This window comes from Pezoporus flaviventris, unplaced genomic scaffold, assembly GCF_033815535.1.
Source record: "Pezoporus flaviventris isolate CSIRO_AGI_PZ_B2104156 unplaced genomic scaffold, CSIRO_AGI_Pfla_v1 ptg000013l, whole genome shotgun sequence".
Taxonomy (NCBI): domain Eukaryota; kingdom Metazoa; phylum Chordata; class Aves; order Psittaciformes; family Psittacidae; genus Pezoporus; species Pezoporus flaviventris.
The window spans coordinates 12701353-12726456 of NW_026892561.1; the positions used below are offsets into that span (position 1 = coordinate 12701353).

Genomic DNA, 25104 nt, shown 5'->3' on the forward strand with positions numbered 1-25104 from the left:
CTAGGCAGGAAAAATTTGAGTACCACCACCTCCTTCCAGAGCTCAGTCACCACCGCTCCTACCAATGGCCAGAAATACTGCTGGAGAAGCTGCAAACCTCTCCTTTACACACCCCAGAGAGGCAGAAGATGAAGACAGGACTGTTAAAAAAATTATTTTCAACCTACCAGAAAAGGTGAATCCAGAACTCCCCCCCCCAGTTTCTTGTAAAGGAAGAAGAAAGACATTAAGAAGCTGCCATTCACTTACTCACACCAGGACAGCATTCCAAACTGCCACTGCCATCTGAAGCACTAAGCCAGAACTTCCCAAGTCAGCTCCGAGCAGTTAAGGACACATATCAATGCCAAGTTCTAGCCAACACACTCAGACTGAAGCAAACATCATCTGCTACAGGAAGTATTTCTAGGGAGCAGATAGCCCCATTCAGACAAAGGGGAACATCTAAGGTAATAGTCCATCCAGCCCTGGGGCAGTCAGTACCACTGAAAGTTTTCCAGAGCATCTGGTTAACACCATGCAGTACTATACTGAAAGTGCTCTAAAGCTGCAGGAAGTGCTCTGTTCTCATTGAAAGAAGTTTATAAAGATCTAAGGGTGAAATACAGTACTTCACAGATGATCATCCCAAAGACACCTGACCAAACCAACTGCCAGGCTCAGTTGTTACATACTTTCTTCCAATGAACATGTGCTTGAAATAGAAGTAATTAGGCAAGTCAACTCCATGGCATTGTTTCTGCCTGAATTTGTCCTCCAGGTTCTGGCAACACAACAGTGTAATACTAATAAATCAAAAGTAGGTTTAAAAAAAGCAATAATCTTTTCATCATCTTTCATACAATGCTTGCCAAGGAAGTTTCCAACCATGTAAAAACTTACCTAGAGCTGAAGTAGTAAGTTTAATTTGGACACAGTATGCACGTTTTAGGTATAACAGAAAAGACGCACAGACAAAAAGAGGATAACAAACTGCTTTTTAGTAAAGCTGTTAAAGAAAAGACTAATCTGTTTGTGTTAAAACAATATACAAGAGGGAGAACAGCAATTACTTTGCACTTTTGTGCAGCTCTGTAGTTGTACATAGATTTATTTCAAGGAAATTAATTGTGCCAAGTAGACATTACAAGCCAAATGCATCATTTTAAGTGGAAAACTCCTCCCTTCTTTACTGCCTTTTAGTATTTTTTTTAAACAAGGAATTATTTCTTTAAAATTATTTTCATATAATTCTTATTAACAACAACAGTTCATTCAGGGCTACCTTCCTTCCTCCTAGAGGCAATTAGAAAACAGGGCTCCCACAGACAATGCTCAAGTATCAGTCTTCTCCCATGGGACAGAATGTAGGGCAAGAATACAGAGTTCTTCACAGCCCTCCTCCAGGCACAGGTTCTGGGCTCTCCTCCTGGTCAGCCACCTGAGGCCACATTAGCAGCTTTTCTTCCCCCAGCACCTTCAATTAGGTAAGATTAGTCTGTCCACAGTGAGGAAGGTCCAGATAGTGGGGTTTACTGCAATTTGTAGGATTATTCTTCTCCATACAGCTATTCTTTCTTTGCATATCAGTGAGGAATTTCAACTTGTAATCAATTAATAAGTATCAAGTTGTCATCACTCTGTTGTCTGCAAAAGAAAAAAATTCAAGTTCTAAATCGGCAAGAAATGCATTTACCCATAGAAAACCAAGTTAAATTTTGATCCTTCTGTTCTGCTCGCTCCCATTATAGTGAGCAACTACAGGACTTGCATTAGGACAACCAAGAAGAAACTGCTATAGTAGCAAGAGCTCTAGATTTTCACTTCAGCTACCAGGCTTGCACTCTCAGTTCTCTACAGTAAAGCATATTTATTATGCTCGAGCAGACAAAAATCTCTTATCCTGCACAATGACTTGGATGTGAAACCTGAAGCTGTAGCTGGCTGGAGTTCTTGCAATTAGTTGACTTTCAAGTGTCCACAGCAACTGCTGGGATACCTGCCAACCATCATCTCGCATGCTCCTTTTTAGCTATGAGGCTTCCTTCTGTCAGAATACACCAAAAGTATAAAGCCGCACCTCACAAAGCCTCAGTATGTAAGTAGCAGTATGCCACTGCTAAAATAGTATTTGTTACACCAATTTTGATCAAGTGTTCATGTTCAGCTCTATTCTTTCTCCCATAGCCTGGCTTCCATACAAAGCACCCACAACCATTCTGTGCTCATGCATGAATTCTCCTGAACTGCCTAGGGACAGCAATAAGCTCTCTCCCCTCTCAATTAGGCATTCAGAGGTGTGTTAGGTTTCCTCAGAAACAGAATTCAAAGAGTCTACTTCCAGACCAGCAAGCACAAGGCAAGATGCTCATCTCTCACCAACATCAGCTTAAAAAGCACCACTAAGACCTCCAAGGGCTTGAGTTTGGTAGCCATCAGACATACAAGTGTGTTTCCAATACTGACAGATGGCATTAAACCAGTTTGTCTTACAGACACAGCCTAGTTTTGGGATTAAGTACTACTCTCTGGCTGAAACACATACTCTTACTTTCTGCTACTATCCCCAGCCTAGTTGAAAAGCTTTTTAGAAAAAGAAGACTTGCAAAACCCTAAGCAGGAGAGACTTAGTTTGCTCCTGACTCCTTGGCAGTTCCACGTTTTACTCTGCAGTTCTCCCATCAAGTTCCACCAGTTTCTACATGGTCGTTTTCATATCAACAGAACACTTAAAACATGCATTTAAGCTCAGAATTGCCACCCCTGCACCACTGCCAGACTAGAGATCAAGCAACAGGCAAAACCCAAGAGAGAAACAGTGTCCAAATACTCCACGGGCTGAATTCTGGATGCTCCAGCATCTGTGATACAGCACTTTGCAGTGAGAAGCTAGCTTATGTACTTCTCAAAAAGACATTGAAAATACCCTACTGACCTTCCACAGCAGCAGACAAGTGGCATGGAAGTCCTTTCTTTTCTGTAACCAGCACTGCCGTGGTCTTTCAGAAATTCATGGAGATCTGTTACTGGAAACCCATTTTGCTGGTATTTCTGGAAGAGAAGGCATTTTATTTACAACACATGACAAGTTACTGCACATGAGGTGTTCTAAAGTTTCCCCTAGACTGTGACAGTCAAAGTCAGTCTATTTGGTTCATTTGTTCAGTACTGTTGTCTGACAAAAAAACTAAAATCCCACCTTAGAAACACCACATATGTAACTGGTGGAACAAAGCAATCTAAGTGACCTAAAATTGACATTGCTCACAGATTTCTTCACCTTTTGTTTGCTGTTTATAAGAGACCAAGCAGCTGATCTCAGGTCATACTGGCGATGTTTCTTCCTTGTTCACATCAGCTGCTGTACTCACTGCAAGTTCCCTGGGCTCATTTTTCCCTAGGATCCTCAATGTTGGATTTGAAGAGCCCTAATGTGGATATCCAGGATTGCCATGCTTAAGAAATGCTCTGCGTAACACCAGTTCAGTACACTGAAATGGCTTCCCACTGATCTACATGAAGTGCTCAGAGGGAAACAGTAAAACACCATTTTGTGGGTCTGACCATCCAATAAGCACAGACAGGCAAATAGTATTTTGAGATGCTTAGCAAGTGGAGATGTTGCTTGGTCTGGAAGGTGTGGTTCATGCCAGACCAGCCTTACTCTGCTAGCCTGTTTATCTGACACTAAGAGAAGAAAGGGATGCAAACTAAAGAGCATGATCCACATTGCCTTCCCACTGGTTACTGCAGCTACCAGGAGCACAAAGGGGAGACAGCACAAGAACAAAAGGTAACTACTGGAAACTTCATTTCCCTTTCAGCCAGTTTATACTGGAACTGGATGGCACAATTTTAACTTGAGTGAGAAGTACTGGGTCTTTTAGAAGATATTTCCCTTTAGACACACATTTCCAAACAGCACATTAAGCAAGTGTGGACACCTAAATGAGCTTAGAGTTATCTGCTTGGCCCTTGCCACACTCCTGCCAAGTGGATATTTTTTGAGAGGCCAGCAAACTCTTCTTGACCTCAGCTTCTGAGGCCATGAAAAGAAACATTCACTTCAAACAAGCCTTATCCAGCTCTGTATAACTAGACATAAAAACTGACTCCACTCACGCTTCCATTAGCTGTTACTCTTTTGAAACCAGGTGAAGCAGCAGAAAATATAAACACATTGAGGATGATTTTCCAAACCAATCATGGCTTAGCCATTTGGATGGCTACCCACCCATCCTCCCAATTTCATCAGACATTAAGCTAAAAGATGTTAATAGTCTTACCAGTCATCATGCCTGATGCTAGGTACTATGGTGTTGAGTCATTAACAAGAATGAGTACCAAACTGGTTAGAAGTATAACAGAAAACAACTGTTTTACCTTTATGGTGTCATAAGAGTCAGTAATGAGTGCAATAAACAGGCTGAGGATCATGTATATAAACAGACTGATGAAGGAGTACAGATACAACCGACTGAACATCCACACCAGCATGCTCTTCTGCTGGATTTGAGCAAACGTGGCAAACATATCATCACCATTGACCAAAGAAAACAGACACTCAGCCACAGTGTTCAGATCTTCAAACTAGAAAGTGAGTAAAAATTATTATTATAATATGAAGAGCAATCAGCTGGATTAAAGGGAAAGTGGGGGAAAAAAAAAAGGACAAACACCAACCAACCCAAGCAACACACAACCAAATCAACCTTTTCTGTAACAGAATTTTACTTACAGAAAGCAACCAATCCAGTCAATCAAATGCTACCACACTCTTTCCTCTACATACAGGCCAAAACATACATGTCAGTAATAAACATTTAGAAAATAATCAAGGGCTAAGCATTATATATCAACAGCAGAATTAAGATTATTTATTATCAAGAAATGACCTTCTGATGCTCAATGGCAAAATGGTCAATAACTGACCACCACAGGAAGCTCAAGTTACTGAATTTTAATCCATTTTAGACCCACAGGAAGATATCGTTCCATTTGCAGATAAAGTGATTTCACAGAATCTATACAGTAAATCAGTGGTATGCTGGAACAGAATCCACATCCTCTGGTTTCCCAGCTCTGCAGCATTACTGCAGTATGGGTAATTGATACCGTATTAAGCAGTTAGAGATAGGATATAGCCTTCAGAGTTCAAGTGGTCTAAATTAAATTTCTTGCAACAACACCATCTGTCTGTCATTCAGAAAGCCCTCTCTGAGCTGTAGGTACAAGCTATAGCTGTACTGTGAAGCTACTGAAGCATACCCTAGACAAAAGCACGGTTTTGTTTCAAGGACATTATCTTAAATTCCTAACTCCACTTCCCCAAGCTGGAATATATCCTGAGGCTAAATTCCATTCAGCCACCAGGTGAGCAGATTTTCCCCTCTTGCTCTGCTCCCCACCCTCCTCAAATACTGGATTTGTTAACTATATTGAACAATATGAATTAGCGCACAATGTTTTAATGTGGCTATTAGCAATGAAGAAACATGAATACACCCACTTACACTGGGGCTCTAAATTGAAAACAAGATGTCAAGAAGTGTATACTTATATGGAGAACATACTGTTGTACAGGAACAGCAGGTCTGCTTTTACCTATGGCTTATAATTAATAATGTTGAGGCCATTATGAAACCCAGCACTACATTACCTGGCAAGAAGGGAGACACTGGACAGGTAAATTCTGAACCCACAGGTTTTGACACACTGGCACAAGTGCCCTGCTAAGGACTGCTCACCTACAAGCCCCTGCACTGATAACACAAAATGCTCTCTCCTGCTGTAGTAGAGGAAAGAAGAGCAACATTGGTATTTCCAGGTTTTTGAGCACAAGGATCTCTCTCCTGTTCACCTGCTCATGAGGGAAGGCTCTTCCCATTTCTCATCCGGGATAACGGGAGCGGCTCGGGGCTCGTCCGGCTGTGTGCGGAGCCACACTGCCTCCCAGTGGGGTTCCGGGAACTGACAGAAACGAGAACCCCTCAAGCACAGCTGCTTTCCTTCATATTGATCTGTGGTATTTAGCAAGAGGTACGATTTTCATAGAAAAGCGTATTATTGACCACATATCCTGTTGCTCAGATAATTAATGTACTTGCTGCAAGGATGCTACAACAGTATTTATGCTGTGCCCGTTATAATCAATTGAGCCTCTAGTATGACAGAGGATCCCGCTGCAGCCAGCGGCCCACAGAACAATATGCTGTCATCAATTCAAAACATGTGCAGGCAGAATGCCTACATTTCTCAGAGGACAGAATTACATAGCATTAGAGGAATCCCAGCTCTGGGGGCATGAGAAGCTGAGGCAGGCACTGCAGCATGTGGCCCTGTTACAGTATATATAGTGTATCACTGGAGATCAAGAATGATAAGTTATACATTTGTAACTCATTAATGGACATCTAGAATTTATCACAACAGGGATCTGCCCGTTTTTGAACGGTCATCTACTGCATCCACTAAGAAAACACAAAACAAAACAAGCTTTACAGCTGTTTTGCTGCTGTTTTGGAACATACAAAGCCTTACTCCTGTACCTTTCAGACACGGCAACATACCAGGCACACAGTCCAGTATTAACCCTAAGAAAACCCCACAAACAAACCAGCAAAAAACCACAGCGCAACAACAAACACAAAGCAGCCAAACAAAAAACCCACAACACACCCACACACAGGAAGCAAATTAAACAAGACAAGCATTCATCCACCCCTTTACGAGTCAAGATGCAAGAGCTGGAGTTACATGGCACAGGAAAACTTTAGAAAAGCAAAGTCAGAGCCAAGGAGATCCCCAGAAATTTCAACAGTGACCTAGTCAGTGCCTCTTCAACTCAACTGAACTGGGACTGCCAGAAGAGGGCGAAAGAGATACAGACCTATGCCCTCTAGCCTCCAGACAGACATTACCCAGATAGACCACTTGTTCATCACAAACACAACCTTGTACTGGAGACTACACTGAGTTCAAGCGCACAGTGAAAGCAAGAATACAGTTCTTTTGTTAAAAGGGCAGGAGGTACACGTGGAAGGAGAAACACTCCCATGTTCTTCACATTACAGCTTTTAAATACAAACATTAAGACCCATTTCCATTGTGACAACTAGGAGCTATAGACACAAATACTTACACATCATTAGACCAGGAAAGGATTAACACTGCTGACATACCTTTTCATGATAAGGTCCCAAGACAATCCAACCACAGAAAGTATAGCCAAGATAAATCATCCCAGCACAACAACAAAACCTTAGCACTTTGGGCAATGATGCCTGCATAGTTAAAATAAGCACCTACAAGTCAGGGTGGAAGAAAGGAGAAGGGAAGAAATTCACAAGTTAGAGACCTGAGTAAGTGACAAATATAAATACATGCTTTGATTGTTAAATATTTGATTTCTGCCTTACATTGTAGGTTTGAAAATATCCCAGGTATCTGATGACTCCAACCCAGACAAACAAAGTTGATGTTCCAAGTAAAATGCTGCAGACATCATAACTTGTGAGGTTCTGAGGGATCCAAACAGAGCAGGTGGTCAAGTTACAAAGCAGTAGGTATGTCAGCTTGACAGCTATTTGAGTTCCACCAGTTCAAACAAAGCAGGGCAGTCCAATATTGAAAGGATGTTGCTACATCACAAAAATCAGATCAAAGTGAACTGCAGTTACTTACTGAGACCACTCAAACGTAACAGTGCTGCAAATGAAAGCACATCTGTGCTGATACTCTTCAGGTTTGATCATGCACAGTCTGGAATAATTACAGCCCTTTCATTATAACAGACTTTAAATTAGCTTGAATACCTCCCAGGTTTTGCTTATAAAAAGCTATTGTTAGTGAATGAATGTTTGCCTATTTAGAAAAACACAACCCATCACTTAAATGAAAAGCAAGCCTCAGGACTACAGCCCTTTCCATGCTACACACATTCACATCTCTGAGCAGGTTACCGGCTGCTCAGAGCCTGAACATCATTTTTACTACCAGTGAAGTTTATAACCAATTCTATTTGCATTTTACTTCAGAAGGCTAGAGCTGATTACAATAAGATCAAGATTCCTACCCCCATCCCCCACCTTGCCATATAGCTGAGGCTGTCAAGTGCTTCCTGTTAAGTGCACTCTGGGCATCTGCCCTTTGAGCCTTAGTACACACTAAGCAGGAGCAGCACACTACCTACCCCGTTTTTCCCAGAATATGGGGTTTTGTGAATACATGAATTATTGACATACAGCTCTACTGGAGGAAAAAAAGGCAAGTAAACAAAAATCCTAAACCAAAATTCCCTTGCCGAGCTGCCAGCTGGACAGATAACTGATTTCAGCAAGCCTGGACTAGGAGGTCAAGGACTAGCAGGTAGCACTGTCTGTGTCTGTTGTTTGGACAGGGCAGGAAAGCAGGCTGTAATAGTCATGCTTCTAACAAGCTGTCAGAGCTCTGTTTTATCCCAGGGTATGACTCTCATTTCCCTGTGCAGTAAGTACTGCTGCTTCTCCCAGAAGCAACAACCCAAGTTGTTTTAGGTTTTTTTAGTTGGTTGATTAGGAACTGTTCACCCACTGGCCCTACACCAGGGTGAGCACTGTGGAAATAAGGTGTTTAAATAGCTTACATGGTCTTACTGAAAGATTCTGGGAAGAGCAACTGAAACCAGTTATTAGTCCAACAAGTGCTAAGAAATAACAACTAGCAAAACCAAACAAGATTACTAGTGACTGCGACAGCTCACTTTAACTTGTCCTCAAACTGTCCCCAACATTACATATGTTTGTAACCAGCCTAATATTTTATCTGAAGTATTAAACTCTCACCTTGGCTTTTATTTCCATTTTTAGGATTGACCCAATGATTGTCATCACATCACTGATAATTACCAGGACATACCATCCATTTATGAACTCCAGGCGGTCAGCATGACAGACATGACGCTTGTATTTCTCCAAGAAGAAGTTCACAAATCTCTATTGACAAGCATTTAGGTGTTAGTTACAGATCATCTTCAATGAAAAATATGTACAGTTGCCCAGTAGTGTAGCAGTACTCAAGTTTGAGATACCCCCTTTTCCTATAGGGTTTGCTGGAATAATAGCTTTAAAGTCATTCTCAATAGCAAAAGAAATAAGTTGAGAAAAAAGAAGAACTGTTGCCACAGAACAGCTGACTTCATAACAAATCCCCACTAGCCTAACCATGGTTTGTTATCCCCTCTTCAGTCATCTTCGCAAAAGTTTCTGTCCACCTCCAACAGAGCAAAACCACTCAACAAATAAGTGGAAAAGAGAATTAATAACTCAAAGACAGCTATAAAGCAAGAGCTCTCACTTCCAATCCAGCCAACAATATTACTTCCCACACCCAACACTGCCCATCTGCTTTCACTTGCTCTTTTTGCTCATGAGTAAATGCTGATGGCCCTGACACCAGTTTGACAATGCCTTTACTGGGCTGCATTCTCTTCACCTATCTTGTTCAATATATCTTCTTCATAGCTTTTAAATAAGACAAATATTTGCGCTTTCATATCCTACCTATCCTGAACTCTTTTTCCAGCTCTCACAAGCCACATGCTTGTGAAGTTTATATCAACTAGCAGTTATAAGCTGGCACATCTCAGGTACCAGCTTGTGTTTTTGCACTAGCATCTGGATCAGAAGAGCCAAGTCTGCTGATACGCAGCTGTGCAAACAGCTCGAGATGCAGCTGGACAGAGCTAGTCTCAGCCTGCAAAGGAGGGCAAGCGGGGAAGAAGGTGCCAGCAGACTGATCAGGAATTGCTGGGGGAGAAAAAGAACTGAAAAAGGGTGGTTCCAGCCCCAGAAAAACAAAAACCCAGCCAGAGTTAGACTATGTGCTACCCTTCACATTTTCTCCAGTTAGAGCTGGTTTGCAGGGATGTTCATTAAAGCATTACTTGTGACAAAACCTCTATGGGAATTCTGCTCTGAAGCAGGGAAGGAAGAGTTCATGTTTTGCAGGTGCAGGATATGTTGGTTGTTCAGAGCACAAAGACTTGGAAGTATTGTGTAAAATCCTGGACAACAACAACAAAAACAAGAAAAAAGAAAAAACAGAACAAACCAAAAAACCTTACACCAGAAAACTGCAAGTCTCCTTTTTTTGGCCTTGAGAGATATAACAAAATACTTCATATTACAGCACTACACAAACAGCTAGCAACCGTTCACCACAGACATCTATACATCCTCTCTAGAGATAGGGATAACAGTAAGAGAGCAACATCCTGCAAGGTATTTACTACTTTATGTTTCAAACTGTACTACTTCACAAGACCAGCAGCAAACAGAACAGACAAAGGAAGCATGGAGATTATAAGCACTGAACTTACCTTTTGTAGTTTCATGGCAAGAACAATAGATCGTGTGCAAAGGATGAGAGAAGCAAAGCAACTTAAAATGACAAATCCATCAAAGGCTAGAATATATTGAGTGTTTTTCTGGAGAACTGTATAGCCAAGGAAAGGAAGTACAGTTAGTCTCCTCACATCCAAGCACAAATTGTTATAAGATGTCCCCTATTTTGCCTTTAAACACTCTCACCCCATAAATAGATAGGTTATAAGAAATATTCTTCATACAAGCATATTATAAGCACAACTGATCAGAGAATTACATGAAAACAGCTACAGAGACTGGACTACAAGAATTAAAAGTATGTTCAAGTTCTTCAAAGTAAAACCAATAAATGGGTATATTAACACAGGTGTCCCCTTTTTCCATTAAGTTTACCTGCCCATTTGTGCTCCAACAGTGTTACAACTACACAGGCTAAAAGAAATGCAGATTTTGGCCTGTATCAACATCATTAAATTAAGAAGTAAATAGATAAGTAAAATCCTGCCTTGTTTCTCATTCCTTGACCTGCAATCACAAACTTGTTTGACTTTCTGTACTGTATTCTTTTCATTCACAGCTTTAGAAGCCCTCATGGGAACTCAAGTCGGGTGTTTTCCTTTGCTTACTCACATCAATTGTCCCTACATCTTTCATCACATAGATTTTAACTACAGAAATATAAAGGGAAACACTTCATTGTTGCAGTAACACTTCAGTTTACCGCCTTTATTACAGAATAATGTGTGCTTCCTCTGCTAATTACATGCAAAATAAAGAACAGCTAGTTGAAAGACAGCTGTAAGAAGTTTTTGTATACAGATGCAAGGCAAAATACTTTGCGGTTCTTCAGAATGTACTATAAGATACCACTTTAATATCAGTACAATATGGTATTATCAGATAAAAGCTAGCTTTGCCCAGGCAAAAGGCAGACCATCTGACACATTTGTTGATCAAGATACTATATAGCACACTGCTGTATATATATATTATATACATATATACTAAACTATCACTCCACCACAGTCCTTTACAGCAAGTCAATGCATGGGAGAAGCAGTTGCACAGTGTTCAGTCACAGCTTCTATTCTTCTGAAGGGGCCTTCAAAGCACATTTCTTAGCTGTCAAACCAAGCCCTAACATTACAAATACAAGGCAGGTACCACCCTATGCTCATACACATCATTAGACCTAACACCAGTGGCACAAAATAAAATCCTTACTTTCAGAAAAAGAACACCTCAATTATAGGGAAAGAAAGGAAAGCTGTAGAAGGTTTGAGTTTGGAATTCACCACTGTTAATGCATTAAATTATCTGAGCAATCTCAGAGCAGCAGAACAATTAAAAACTATAGAATACATACTCATCCTCCTTCCAGTTAGAGCTTGCTGCTAACACACACCAGCATAACAGAGATACCCATGTCATCTCACCTCAATACCCTCACAAAAAGGAATTATTTCCCAGCTGATGACTTGCACAAGATGAGCTGTATTTATTTGTTTTAAGAGCTGGAGGCAGATGAACAGGATGGGGAGTATCTCACTGGACAGACTGTTACAGGGCAGGGGAAGTGACAGGAGATGCATAACGCTGCTATCATGCACACACGCACCATACTTACCAGAGCTAACTATGTGCCAGTCTTTACATTCTTGAATATCAGTGTCACTATCAAAATAGATTTTGATTTTCCCACTGTGGGCTCTGTTATTGAAAGTTATCTGGAAACACAGAAGTGTATCAGAAACAAGACTAGTAAAATTTCCTTCCAGAAAACAAATCCGGCTAAGTGTTTTGACACAGTATGTATTAATACTTGTTGGTCAGGTAAGCTTTGAGAAAGCTGTCAGCATAAATTGCGTCTAGGCATAATTTGAGAACATGTCATGTATTGCATAAAAAGTAGTGTTTTCAGAAGCCAAACTTCGAGTTTAACCTTTAGAAGAACAACAATTATTTATGTGTTTCCCAGGTTTTGAAGTTACCAGCTGGAATATGTTACAAAACAATACTGTCACATGGAAACACTATTTCAGCAGCCTTTGGGAAGTAGGGCTGGAGGCCAGGACATGCTCAACTACTTCTCCCTTGGAAGTCTAGCTGGGAGGATGATGCCTACCCCTTCGCTTTAGCTCTTATATATCCAGTGTTGGAAGTGCAATACCTCGTATTCACTTACAGTATTTTGAAATGCATAGCAGTCAGGCAGTTCACGAGCATGGATGGTCTGTAGGGCAATGCCTTTCAGCTTGAAGGAGATTTCAACCTGTATAAGCCTGGATGTTTTAAAAAGTATATTAAATACAAGACAAACACATACATGCAAATTGCATGAGTCAGAATCCACCATATTCATGTGAAAGGACAAGCTGAAATAAAGAAAATCTCCATCACCACCTTACCTGTAAAATTCAAGATTGAAGAAAGAGGAGTTCAGCTTCAGTTCAGCCTTCTTACCAGCTAGCTCCTGTGGCTTTAAAAAGATACATTCTGGAAAGTAAAGAGGAAAAGCTGTAATCTTAACATTTTTGTATAGAAAACAGAATAAAACTGTGCTAATCAGACTGAAGGGCAAGTCATGATCATGCAGAGCGTTGGTTTTAAGGCAAGCTATACATACAGAGGCCCAGTTAGTGGGCTCAGAAGCAGGTTGATGTACAATTTTGTGAGCAGCTAGCAGCCAGGACTCAGCTCCAAGAGGCCGCAAGGGACACCCAACCACTGAGTGCTCAGAGTGACCAGCATCCAGAATCCTGTATTTGAACCTGCTTCTTGGAGAGGGGGAAACAACCAGAGACCTCCACAACCCACTAATGACAGAAGTCAAAAAGAGCTTCCTATAAGTCTACACAGCTGTCATTTCTAGGCAGGTACTAAAAACCAAGGGAGAAATGGGGAAGAGGAATGGTAATGTTCATGTGATTGCCATGAAAAAAGCTACTGGTTTTAAACTTCACTGATTTAGCATTAGAATATAAGTACTCCACAGCAAGACCTTTTTTAGTACAACAGTACCATACCTGTTTCAGTAGAAACATCTATGTTCAGTGAATCATTGGAAGGGAGCATTGTGCCTTTCTTGTACTGTTGTTTACAGATTTTTAAACCCGATCCTTCATGTTCATAACCAAGGGTCCCCAGGGATACATTCTTTAATTGCCTGTACTGGTTTAAAAACAAAACAGAAGCATTAAGTTACAGCCAGCCATCTTTTTTTACATTAAACAGTAACTTGTAATCTCAAAATTGTATCAATACAGCTTTTTACATTAAAAAGCTAAAAATAAAAAAGCTTTACTTTCACATAGAGTGGATCTCACATGGGAAGCTAAGAAGGCTGCTGGCCATTAATTAGTAGTGATTGGCATCCTGGTGACAGTGACTGGGAGCCCAGTACCCACTGGGCTGACTGCAAATGCTTACCCACATGCCAGACAGCAAACCAGCACACAGCTTTTAATGAGATGCCTGGCAGCAACTTTAATGTAGTATTGCTACTAACCATACACACTCCAGGGACATCTGATGTATTCATCTCATGAAGGTATTAAGTTTTCACACCACTTGAAACTCTATTGCTTTATGTACAATCCAAGTCACAGTTCTTATCAAAACCACTCCCAGAGCAAAACCAAACCTGCTCCCTGTGCAGTGACAGAGGCAGGAAGCCACATGTTCACCATATAACCAGCAACCAAGGGACACACACAGAGCTTGGGCAGCCTCCAAGAGTAATTTAACCTGCCTGCTTTACACAAGCATAGAAGTGTCCTGGTTTCAGCTGGGATAGAGTTAAGCTTTTTCTCCAGTAGCTGGTGCAGGGCTGTGTTTTGGCTTTAGTCTGAGAACAATGCTGGTTACACACTGATGTTGCACTTACCCTCATCAAAGACTTTTCACTCTCTCATGCTCTGCCAGTGAGGAGGGGCACAAGAAGCCAGGAGGAAGCAGAGACAGGACACCTGATCCAAACTAACCAAAGGGATATTCTATATCACAGCACATCATGCCCAGTATATAAACTGGGGGCAGTTACCTGGAAGGGGCCAATCACCACTCAGGTTGGGCTGGGTATCAGTCAGCAGGTGGTGAGCAGTTGTATTGTGCATCACTTGTTTCCTGGGTTTTATTCCTCTTGTTTTACTATCTCCCTTTTCATTACTATTACATTTGACTTTATTTCAATTATTAAACCGCTCTCAACTCACAGGTTTTACCTTCTCCTAGTTCTTTCCATCCCACCAGGGCAGGGGGAGTGAGCTAGAATCTGCATGGTACTTAGTTGCCAGCTGGGGTTAAACCATGACACAAAAACATGCCTATGAGAGTGTACTTTCTTTTTCCACTTACTCTAAATATAGCACAAGTCACCTTTTTCATATGCAAGATACAAATTAAAAACAAGGGCTAGAAATGGAAGTGAATAAAGTTATGCCAAGCCAAGCATTAGCCACTCATGGATAAGCCCTGAGCACCCCTAAGGAACTCCATTCAAGGCCAGTCCTCTCACAACTTGCCTTCCAGATCCTCAGTGTCTGTTAGAAGCAAGATACATCCTCTGAACCCTGGGATCACACCTTCCAGTCCTGCATAAGTGAGTCAAACGCCCTGGGCACAGCTTTCCCCACAGCTCTTGGCTCCTCAACAGCTGGAGAGATCAATGACCAACCATGAAGGCGAGGCAGCTGCCTGCCAGCTCAGCTTAGCACCAGTTAATGTTGTTCAAGAGAAGCCAAACAGACCACAGCCCTTTGAGAAATAAGGTATAAACATCTAGTAGTTCATTTGGGGTTTTATCATTACCTCACCTAGCAAAAGAGCTCAAGGCAACATACAGCACTGGTCTGCTCTGAAGGAAGCATTCAGTTTCCCAGAATGCCTGAAGTGAATAAACATGGGAAGCCAGACAAGGCTTCCCCATTCCTAAAAAAAACAAAACAATTGGTCAGCTGTTTTTTCTCCCTTAAACATGGATTTTGTTATGAATCATTCAGCGTCATCCTATTTCCTCCTTCCTATGGGTATTAAGACCACTAACCATGTTGTGGGGTAAAAAACAAATCCCAGCAGTCATTAGCCACCACACACTCCACATCCAAAAGGAGCTGCAAGAGGAGCTCCCACACTTCCATCCAAACGGTTGCCTCAGTGCCCGTTCAAGTCCTCACTGCTGAGCTTGCAACAAGTTTAGACAGCCTGGAAGAAAAGTACAGCCTCCAAACCCTGTTAAGAACTAAGTGAAGAACATTATCTTAACTCAGAGTAAATTAAGGAAGCCAAGCCTGACTAAGGCAGGTCAAGTGAATGGAAACAGTCACTAGTCACAGCTCCACATCCCTCTGAGGACATCTCTAGAACACTGCGTCTAACAGCCATTGCTCGGTCCACATGTGCTTTCACAGCATCTGCTCTCCCGACAGTGGAACCTGTGGCTCTGGGTTACTCGCATGCCACTTTCAAACAACACTATGAAACAGTAAGAGCAAAATCCCCATTGATACATTTCTAAGCAGCCCCATACAGGGCAGAGAGCAGAACATCCAGGTCCCACAGACTCTGCCAGGGGGCAGGTACAAGTGTAATGACTCCACATGGCTGCTTTGTAATAGAAACTTCCAAATTGGACCCAGGAGAGGAGCAAGGAAAAGCTGCATACTCTTCAAAGTGGAAAAGAGTGTTAGGGTTTTTTGCTATTGGTTTCTTGCAGGGGGAGGAAGGGGAGGTTTGTGCCCACAGAGTGTGAAAATACCCCAGTGGTACATTACACAAAGCCTAAAATTCAGTTTTCACAACTCCAGTTTTGCTGTTCACTATTACCATCTTCTGTAATATCATATCCTTCTGCTTGCCCTACAACCCCTGCACCAACCATGCAGTTCAAATTAAAACACCAACACCTATGTCTTCTACCTGCCCATTCTCAAAAAAAAAAAAACACTTGCTTTTAGACTAGGAATCACCAGGGTTGGCTCTTCCCAGCAGGCATCCTTTAGAAACAAAACAGAACAGCAAACCCCCAAAAAGCAACACCAGTCATAGTGTTCACCTGGAGGCAGGCTCTATGAAGTCTTACAAGAAAGAAAAAGCTTTAGGAACTCCATACAACACTAAAGCACAGATTATACAAGTTTAATCTCCTTAAAGCATATGTCTACATTTATACACAGACATTTTATGAAGAGACCTTTTCCTGATGCCTGTATCACACATCGGCTCATTCTTGAGGATATAAAGCTATTATTTCTCTACTGTCTTCTATCTGCACTTCACCTCAGCCTTAGTGCCTACAAAAGAAGGAAAGGGAGACAAAGCAAGCAAGGAAGAAAAACAAGCACAGTTTATAGCAGAAATAGTGGTGATATTGAGAGTTCAAAGGAAGACTGAGGAAACTACTTCAACACTCTTTTAAGGTACCAGGAATAAGAGTCCTGGCCTTGTCCAGGACAGCAGAGACAGCACATTTGATCTGCTGATGGCTCTGCTTAGAGCAGATGGCAGAGGAGCAGCAAGTCCCCATGTGAGTGCCGTATTTAAGAAGGAGGTATAGCCTTCTTGTCTGTGAGGATCCTGTGACTCCAGGATGCCTGCTGGGCATAACTGAAGGAGCAAAACCGCTTTAAATCTAATGTCAGAGCTGATGTCCTGAGGTCAGGGAAAACAAAACATGGCTTAAAGCCATTCTCCATTTATCCAGTGTGAATTGTTTCTGGCCTTATCATCATACCCAAACACAAGAGACATTTCATTTTAAACAAATATCCCCCCCTTTCAGTGCGTGACTTCTGAACCTACTAATGTTCAATTAAATACAAAAGCTTTTACTGAATTTTCATCCTAGGTTTCCCCCTCCCCCTCACTTTCCTCCCATGATTATGAAGGGACTGTTCTTTAAAATACCATCCCTAAAGCAGAGTGAGTGCCCCTACATTCCTGGAAGTACCATATTCCCCATTCTGAGGGCTCTGGCACTCACTACAAAGCTGCAATTCAGTGTAGCTGTAAGCATGAATTTTCTGAATACCATGCATAGGTATATTCAGCCCCATAGGTCTTCAAAGTAAGACCTAAAGAAAGGTTCTAGTTCATGCATGATGAGTGATTTTCTGATTTCCTGGATTTCAGTACTACCCAAGCGAGATTTTGGTTTAGCTTCATCTCCAAGAGACAAAAATGCAGATGTTACACATCAACTTCAGGACCCTCCATTGATCCATTGAAACATCAAAACTAAAACCCAAGAATGGAGATGGAAAACCAGAACCTTAGCAGGAATTTATAGCTATAGCATTGGCTTTATAAACACATCATAAACACACACTTACCTGGTTAATAACATAAAAAATGCTATCATAAGCATCCTGTTGTGTATATATACTGCAGCTGTAGTCATCTTCATCAACTCCAGAATAGCCTTTCAGGAAGAGGTGTTTAAAAGCAACAGTGTTTTCTTCTTTGAAAGAGACCACCAGCTGGTTACTCAAACCAAAAAAAACAAGCTGACAAGAAAAAAGAAAATAAATCTGAATTTTGAACATTGGTAAAGAAGCAACATTTAGGAAACAACCTTGAACTGTAATAAACACAAGACAGAAAGGTGCCTGTAACCCTGCTACAACAGGAGCAAAGAACCTGTTAACTAATGCCATAAGAATACTAAGGGTTACCACAAGCAGGGTTATGAGAAACATAAAACCAAGTCTCCAACTGATTCCAAAACTTACAGTGCAGGAACTAATCAGGCAGATAGATCACTGCCACATTCATGCATCCTGGACCAACCACTCTCACTGGAATGTGCCAAAACTTTTGTTGAGGCTGCAAATGGCAGAAGGGTTAACAGCATAACCTGCTACACCAGAAATACCCTCCTTTGCTATGGGACAGATTTCTGTACCTTCTTCCTACCTCTGGCATGGCACAAGATTAGAGCAAACCCATGTGGGACTCCACAGCAACAAAAAGCATCACCTGCCTGACCCAGGTGCTGGTTAAGGAGGTTATAATGAGAAGCAGAAACAGCAGAATTACTACTCGGGGTTTGTGTTACCCTACCATATGGAAGCTCCCATTCCCACCACCACCAAGGAAAACATAAATGGAGCCCAGGAGCTGAAAAATAATTAAGCAACAAGAGTTTATTCACAGGCATAGTAGCATGAGGATATCCCAAGCCACGAATTGTATTCTATGATTCTAAACAGCTAACCCTTCATCCTGGATTTAAACTGCTTACTAATAGCAAACATGAAACTCTCATTAGTGCATGGAATTTCCAAGCTCCAAAAGAAACCAGCAGAAGGGAAGAAGCAAGAGTGAGAAAGTGCAAGCAAGAGAACTGTGAACTTAGAAATCCCTCACAGCAGAGGCTCCACTAACATCCAAATTCCTTCATTCAAAACAAGAACTGGAAAGCACACCTATTATTTTTACACCTTCACTGGAATACATCATCTTTCAATCTAGAACGTAATTGCTTAGAGCTGGGGCAGGCTAAAAGAACACATGCAGCAGGACCATTTGGTGCAAGGCTGGCTGTACAGCAAAGTCACAGCCAGGAAACTGAAAAGGGGATGTCAACTCTGCTGCACATATGCAGTCTTCAGACTAAAAACTGAATCTTCATGCTTTCAGCCATGTTTTAAATCAACTTTTTGTATTTTCAGCTGACTACAAAACAAAAATCACCAACTGAATGCTACAAGTATCGCTGCAGCACTCTAGCTACTATCTCTAAAAAAAAAAAAAAAAGCAATGAATAAAATCAGGGATCTTCCAGCTGCAATACAATACAGAGAAATAAAACATACTCAGGAGGGTTTCCCTGAGGGATTTCAGCACAGTGTTGGAAAAAGATTTACTCCCCACACTGGGACAGAAGGCACTTCTGCTTTCCAGTCAAGCAGATAAACCAGCTGCTAGGTTGTCTTTCAGAGTGAGGGCAAGACTCTTGAAGTAGAGAGATCTTATTGAACCTGTCCGTCTGGTATTAGCTCACATTTGAGACGTCGCTACAGAGTGGCAACACCTCTTCCTTCGGACACTATTTTCCTTCTTTTGTCTACTTACCTGCCTGGCATCTGAGCAAGACCCAGGTCTGACAACAAAAATGTTAAGTGGTAACCCAGAAAAACCTTGTGGCCTTCAGAAGCCAAACAGCAGAGCATTGCACCCCTTCTGCTCACAAAGCATAGTGGGAGACTGGGAGGGCAGACAGAAAAAGCACACATTCAGTGATTCCCCCAGGAATTTAAGTCAGGACAGACTGAAAGTTCTGATCCTTTTCAGAGCCGTGTGAAGCTGTATTTTGTCTCATTGTTGACACATAAAGGTTACTGCCCCGTCTTTGAATAGAGGGCAATAATCCACATCCAAGGTACAGCTGCCAGTAAACATGGGGCACCCTTTCCTCTTACCCTACACTGTGCTCACACTGCCCACTCTAACTCATCCCCCTCCATGCACCTTAATACGCTCTCTGGTCTCAGCAGCTCCATCCCTACAGGTCACAGCTGTGCCAGCACTAGTGTATATAACTTATTTTAGCTAGCCCTGCCTAGAGAGGCTGACCACTGCATCCCACTCCTGCCGGCAGGGAGAACCCTGTCAGGACTGGCACACAGACTCTCTGCCAAGTGGGGCCCAAGACCCCGTCACATTTCCAGCAGGGAGATGAAAAGCAGGAGTGGGCAATAAAACACAGGGACACCCAAGCTGGAGTTACGCTTCCTTCTAGCAGGCAAGTCAAACACAAACCCATAACCCTGCAACTCGGCACGCTTTCAGGAGTTGTATACTTGCTGTTCTTGCAAACACTCAAATGTCAGAGTCCTGCATTTCAAAGGTCCAGACAAGTAATTTCTATTTATACATGCATCCCATTTTGCTTCCCTCAATCCCCAGTCACCATTTCTTAGTGGACTGTAAAATAACCAGCTACACTGTGATACCAGTGCAGTTTAAACACTCCCTCTTCTTTGCCTCTACCAGCCAGGTACCTGACTGTTTGAAATTCATCATCTGAGGACAGAAGCAAGGGAAACATCTGATTCAGCCCAGTCATTCCCATCATTACTAGAGACCATAGCATTTTCATTGAACCATAGCATGTACATTGAACATACACATTTCAAGTTACTGACTAGATTTCAAGAAATACCACTTTTGAAACAGTCCAATGAAACTCTACTCTATGAACATAACAGGAAGCAGAACATACTGTGACAGCAAGCCTGAACAGTGTTGGATTTAGTGGTTACCACTAAGTTATTTGCATCATTTGCTTTAAAGTATTAAAACCAGCAAAATATCTGGTCAAATACTGCCCCAAAATCTCCAGGAAGCTTTTGCAATTTAGTTTGTGTTATTCTACCTCTTCAACACACCTTTCCTAGTATTTTTTTCCTCTCTGGACTGAAGCAGGAAGTTCAAGTCAGTAATAAATATTCAGGGATGGCAAAGGCCCAGAACCACAGACCTCTTTCTCCTGCACGTCATTGCTATGCTTTCCAAGAATAAAAGCAGAGGAAGGATTACCTGTGTAGTAACCATAAGTATCTTCAAAATCTGCAAAGCCAGTTTCCATGGTATTTGACGTCTTGCTCTGTATTTTTCACATGGGTTCATGAAGTAGAACTTCAGATCCTCTTTCAAAGCGGTCTCTTTTAGATCTAAATCTGACTGAGCCATCATATTTCTGCCACAAATAATATGTTAATTAGAAACCAATAGAATGTTTTAGCAATTTCCTCATACTGCAGTTTCAAATCACCACATGACTTATATAAGAGGTCTGTAACAGTTTTCTGTTTGTTTTGCAACAAAATGCAAAAGCTATTTCCCTATATCACATAATTGAAAATAAGAATCATTCAGTCGCATTATATCATCAAAACACAACATCCACACAACTATTTCTCAGGAAACAGGTATCAAATATGATGATTTGTAATACTAACAGCAAGTACACATTTAGCTCTTTCTTAAAACTAAATGTTTGAAATGGGGGTCACTGTTAACACATTTCTCTGAATAACCCACATTCTACCACCAGAAAAAGGTTCCTTAGAGACTAAACAACCAGAGCAGGCTTCATAGCACGCTTCTGTTATGAACAGGCAGCTTTACGGGCTAAACTCATAGGCATTTATTTATTCAAATATCTGGGCATGTAAAAAAAGAAAAAAAAAATAAAAATCAGAGGACCAAGCACAGAGCACTGCTGTTGTAGGAGTCTTAAATCACTTTGAGTTTCTCCCTCTCCACTGAACGGGACATTGAAAACTTTCCCCTTTTCCTGGTCTTTTTAACCCTGTTTTCCAGTACAGTAATTGTCAGAACTTTCCTACTATCAGAACCAAGCTTGTAATTTTTCTCCTCCATGTGTTAAGACAGAGGAATTGTATCTGAAGCCAGTTATCAGTTAGTAACATATACCTGAAGCTGGTATCAGAAACCAATTATCAGTTCCATTTTCCATACAGAAAATTACCCCCCACGTTCTGAATTTTATAAAGGACAACATTTTCTCTTAAGGTCAAAACCAAAAGCATAGTTTCCAAGTTTTCAGATGCATTCTTGCTTCTTTCATGCTCCCTTGTCTGAAGTGTACAGATATTTAAGCCCAAACTGTAGACCACAAAGTACATTTGATTTGCTAGAGCCAGCTGTCTCACAAGAGAAATGAGTTAAAATACTGTCATGTTTTCTCATAAGAGGAAGTGAAATAACCCAAAAAATCTATTTTAACATTAGGAGCTCAAAGGTTCTCTCTATTGCGCAGCCTTAAATCAATCATACATGAAGATGATGGGAAGCAAGCTGATTCTGGTTTTGAGGTAAGAAAAACACAGCAAAGCTTGCAAGAAAAAGAAACCATGGTACACTCCAATTTAGATTTATAATAAAAACATACTAGAGTTGTTCTAATAATGTTTAGGACAAAAAATTAAATTTAAACATCTGACAGAAAAAGATATGATAATTATAGACACAAGTATTCTCTAGGGAAACAGGTATGTATGTTCTTCAGTCCTGCGCTGACACCCAAAGACATTGCTGCTCCTGTAACAGCTTCTCGTGAACAGGCAGAAGCATTTGTGTCAGTACACAGCAAACAAGATCTAACCCAGAGTAAAACTCATAGCAACTCATAGAGGAAGAAAGGGGAAACAGAGCAGGTTTAAGCTGGATCTGGTCAAGACTTAAAGCACAAAGTTATGACATAAGAATCACCCCAAGACCTCAGCAAAATCCTCCCCTAAGCTTTCAGTAAGAGTATCAGTAGTGAGAGATCTTAAAAATCCAACAGCAAACTTTATAATAAACACCATTTCCTTTGATAATCAAACACACGCCACAGAAAACATGGTGGTTTTTTTCCAAAGCCGTCTTTCAAGCCCTTACTGTTCTACAAATTTTATGTTTACTAATAACAGTACTTTCACATTTACACAACTCTCGCTTAACTCCACTGGCTAGGGATTATTTCCACTGATACCTTTAGCTTCCTTTATTAGTTAACTGTAGAAACTATGAGTAGGAAATTCAGCCAAGGAAAGCAACATACTTTTCCAGTGTAAGAGGAAGCCATGAGATTCAAGCCTGTATTGCTGTTGGGCTTTGCTGGCCAATACAGAATAGGCATTCAGCAGTGTAGTATTTAAGAAATAATTTGTCAAGAGATGAAATACAGCAATTGTATAATATATTTGTTACTAGGACAGATTCAAAGTAATATCCAAATAAACATTAAATCTGCAGAACTTGAAACTTCAGCTGAAGCATTAAAAAGCTCTGATTAACAATGACTTACCACATTTAAAACAAATCATCTAGTTCTTACCAAATGTTTATTAGCCAAATAATCCACACAAAACACCCAGCTCAAGGCAGAGTAATGGCTCAACTCCATCCAGACACAGTAACTAACACCTTTAAGTAGGTTTCCATAGTATGTTTTGTAAAGCACTGATACAAGCAAGTTTTGTGAATAACTACTAACTCTACTAGGCATGTTTACATGTATCTCTAACTGCCATTAAGCATAATGTGTCACAAATAATAATTGTTACCAATTCAATTCTAAAAGTTGCATTACTATAGCCACCACTGCAATGCTGTATCTAGCAGGTCAATGTGTTATTTGGATAAGGTTTTGGAGTGAGGCATTTAAAGCTCAGTATTCTATTCAAGAAAGAGGTTTCAACAGTAATGACTACAGTGTATAGTTAACCTACTTGTGAAATACACGTCCAATACATAGCTATTCACCCAGAAGAAAAAGCTCCATTCAATCAAGTGCCTAAAATGTTTTTAAAAAGTGGATCTGTAACAATTCACTACAGGAGCAACACTGACAGTGTCCATCGCAGCTCCAGAATATTTATAGAGCCCTAGAATGGTTTGGGTTGGAAGGGACCTTGAAGCTCATCCAGTTCCAACCCCCTGCCATGGGCAGGGGCACCTTCCACTAGACCAGGTTGCTCCAAACCTGTCTAACCTGGCCTTGAACACTACCAGGGATGGGGCAGCCACAGCTTCTCTGGGGCAACCTGTGCCAGGACCTCACCACCTTCACAGGGAAGAATTTCTTCCCAATATCTAACCTAAATCTCCCCTCTGTCAGTTTAAAACCACTCCCCTTGCCCTATTCCTACATGCCCTTGTAAAAAGTCTACTGAAGCTTTATGAGAGATATTCACAAAATTGGTGGGGTAGGAAGAACAAAAACAAAGAATCAGAGAGTTCTACATATCAGACTGAGCAACCCCAGCCTCACCTTCATGTTCTTTTACCAAGTTCACAGCTCGCCCAGAGGAGGACATCGCCTAGCACTCCTCAGCAAGGTGAGCACTAAGAAGTTGGGAGAAAACCCATTCCTTTCACAGGGCTGCCAGCCACTAAGCTGCCACAGGAGCAGCACCAACAGCCTCCGCTACCAAAGGCGGCAGTTAGAGCAAGGGGCACACGCCGAACATTCAGCACCTCCCCGCCGCGACTGCGGGACCCGCACCGCTATACGAAGGAGCCCCTGCGGCTGCCGAACGGCCGGGCAGCGCGGACCCCAAGCGACCAGGGCGTTCGGACCTACCTTGTGCCGCAAGCTAAAGGCACGGCTTCAGAGTAAGCCCCCCGCCTGCGCGCTGCTCGCCAGGTGCCTGAACGCTGCGGGGCGCGGTACCAGACAGGCGCGCCCCCCCGCAGCGGGCACCCCATGCCCCATGCCGCCATGCCCCGGGGCAGCGGGACGCGCCCGTTATCGCGGCCCCACACGGTCGCTGTGCCCCGGGGCGCTCTGCCCCTCCCGCAGCCGAAGGAACGCCCTGAGCCCGGCTCTCTGCCGCGCCGTGCTGCAGGACCCGAGCTTCCAGCACCGCCCCCAGCCCCGTCCCGCTCACCCGCTGGCGGCGGCCCGCCCGCCGGGCAGGTATTTGAGGGAGATCTCCATGGGGCCGCGGGGCTCGGCCGCTGCCCAGGCGGGGCTCCCAGCAACCCGCAGCGGACGGGGAGAGCCGGCGCCACGACCGAAGCGGACTGGGCCAAGCGGCCCGGTCCCGCCAGCGAGCCCCACGGCGCACCCAGCCGACAGCGCCGGCTTTATGGGGCCCGGGCGGAGGAGGGCGCCCGCTGCACACGTGCCCGCCCGCCCGCCCGGCTGCAGCAGGTGGAGCTGCCGAGGCTCTGCCCTCGGCTGAGGGACCGGCGCTGAGACGCTTACTACGGGATACAACGTGCGAGGCAGATTGTCAGGTTAGGT

At 42.3% G+C, this 25104-nt stretch overlaps 1 protein-coding gene across 2 annotated transcripts; it reads right to left on the reverse strand.

The window, feature by feature from the left end:
- Positions 1 to 959: 959 nt before the first annotated feature.
- Positions 960 to 24919, reverse strand: MCOLN2 (mucolipin TRP cation channel 2). Of its 2 annotated transcripts, none has more exons than XM_061451647.1 (14): positions 24746 to 24919; positions 20883 to 21042; positions 17672 to 17845; positions 13370 to 13514; positions 12752 to 12839; positions 12529 to 12625; positions 11971 to 12070; positions 10337 to 10452; positions 8802 to 8951; positions 7398 to 7499; positions 7161 to 7283; positions 4363 to 4569; positions 2915 to 3030; positions 960 to 1626 (listed from the first exon to the last, which is right to left on the reverse strand). In XM_061451647.1, exons 1-14 carry the CDS (start codon positions 24793 to 24795, stop codon positions 1590 to 1592), a joined length of 1665 nt encoding a protein of 554 aa, XP_061307631.1. In that variant the 5' UTR covers positions 24796 to 24919; the 3' UTR covers positions 960 to 1589. The 2 variants fall into 2 exon arrangements, with proteins under 2 accessions (XP_061307631.1, XP_061307630.1); XM_061451646.1 differs by lacking the exon at positions 24746 to 24919 and adding an exon at positions 24439 to 24691.
- Between the last annotated feature and the right edge of the window lie 185 nt (positions 24920 to 25104).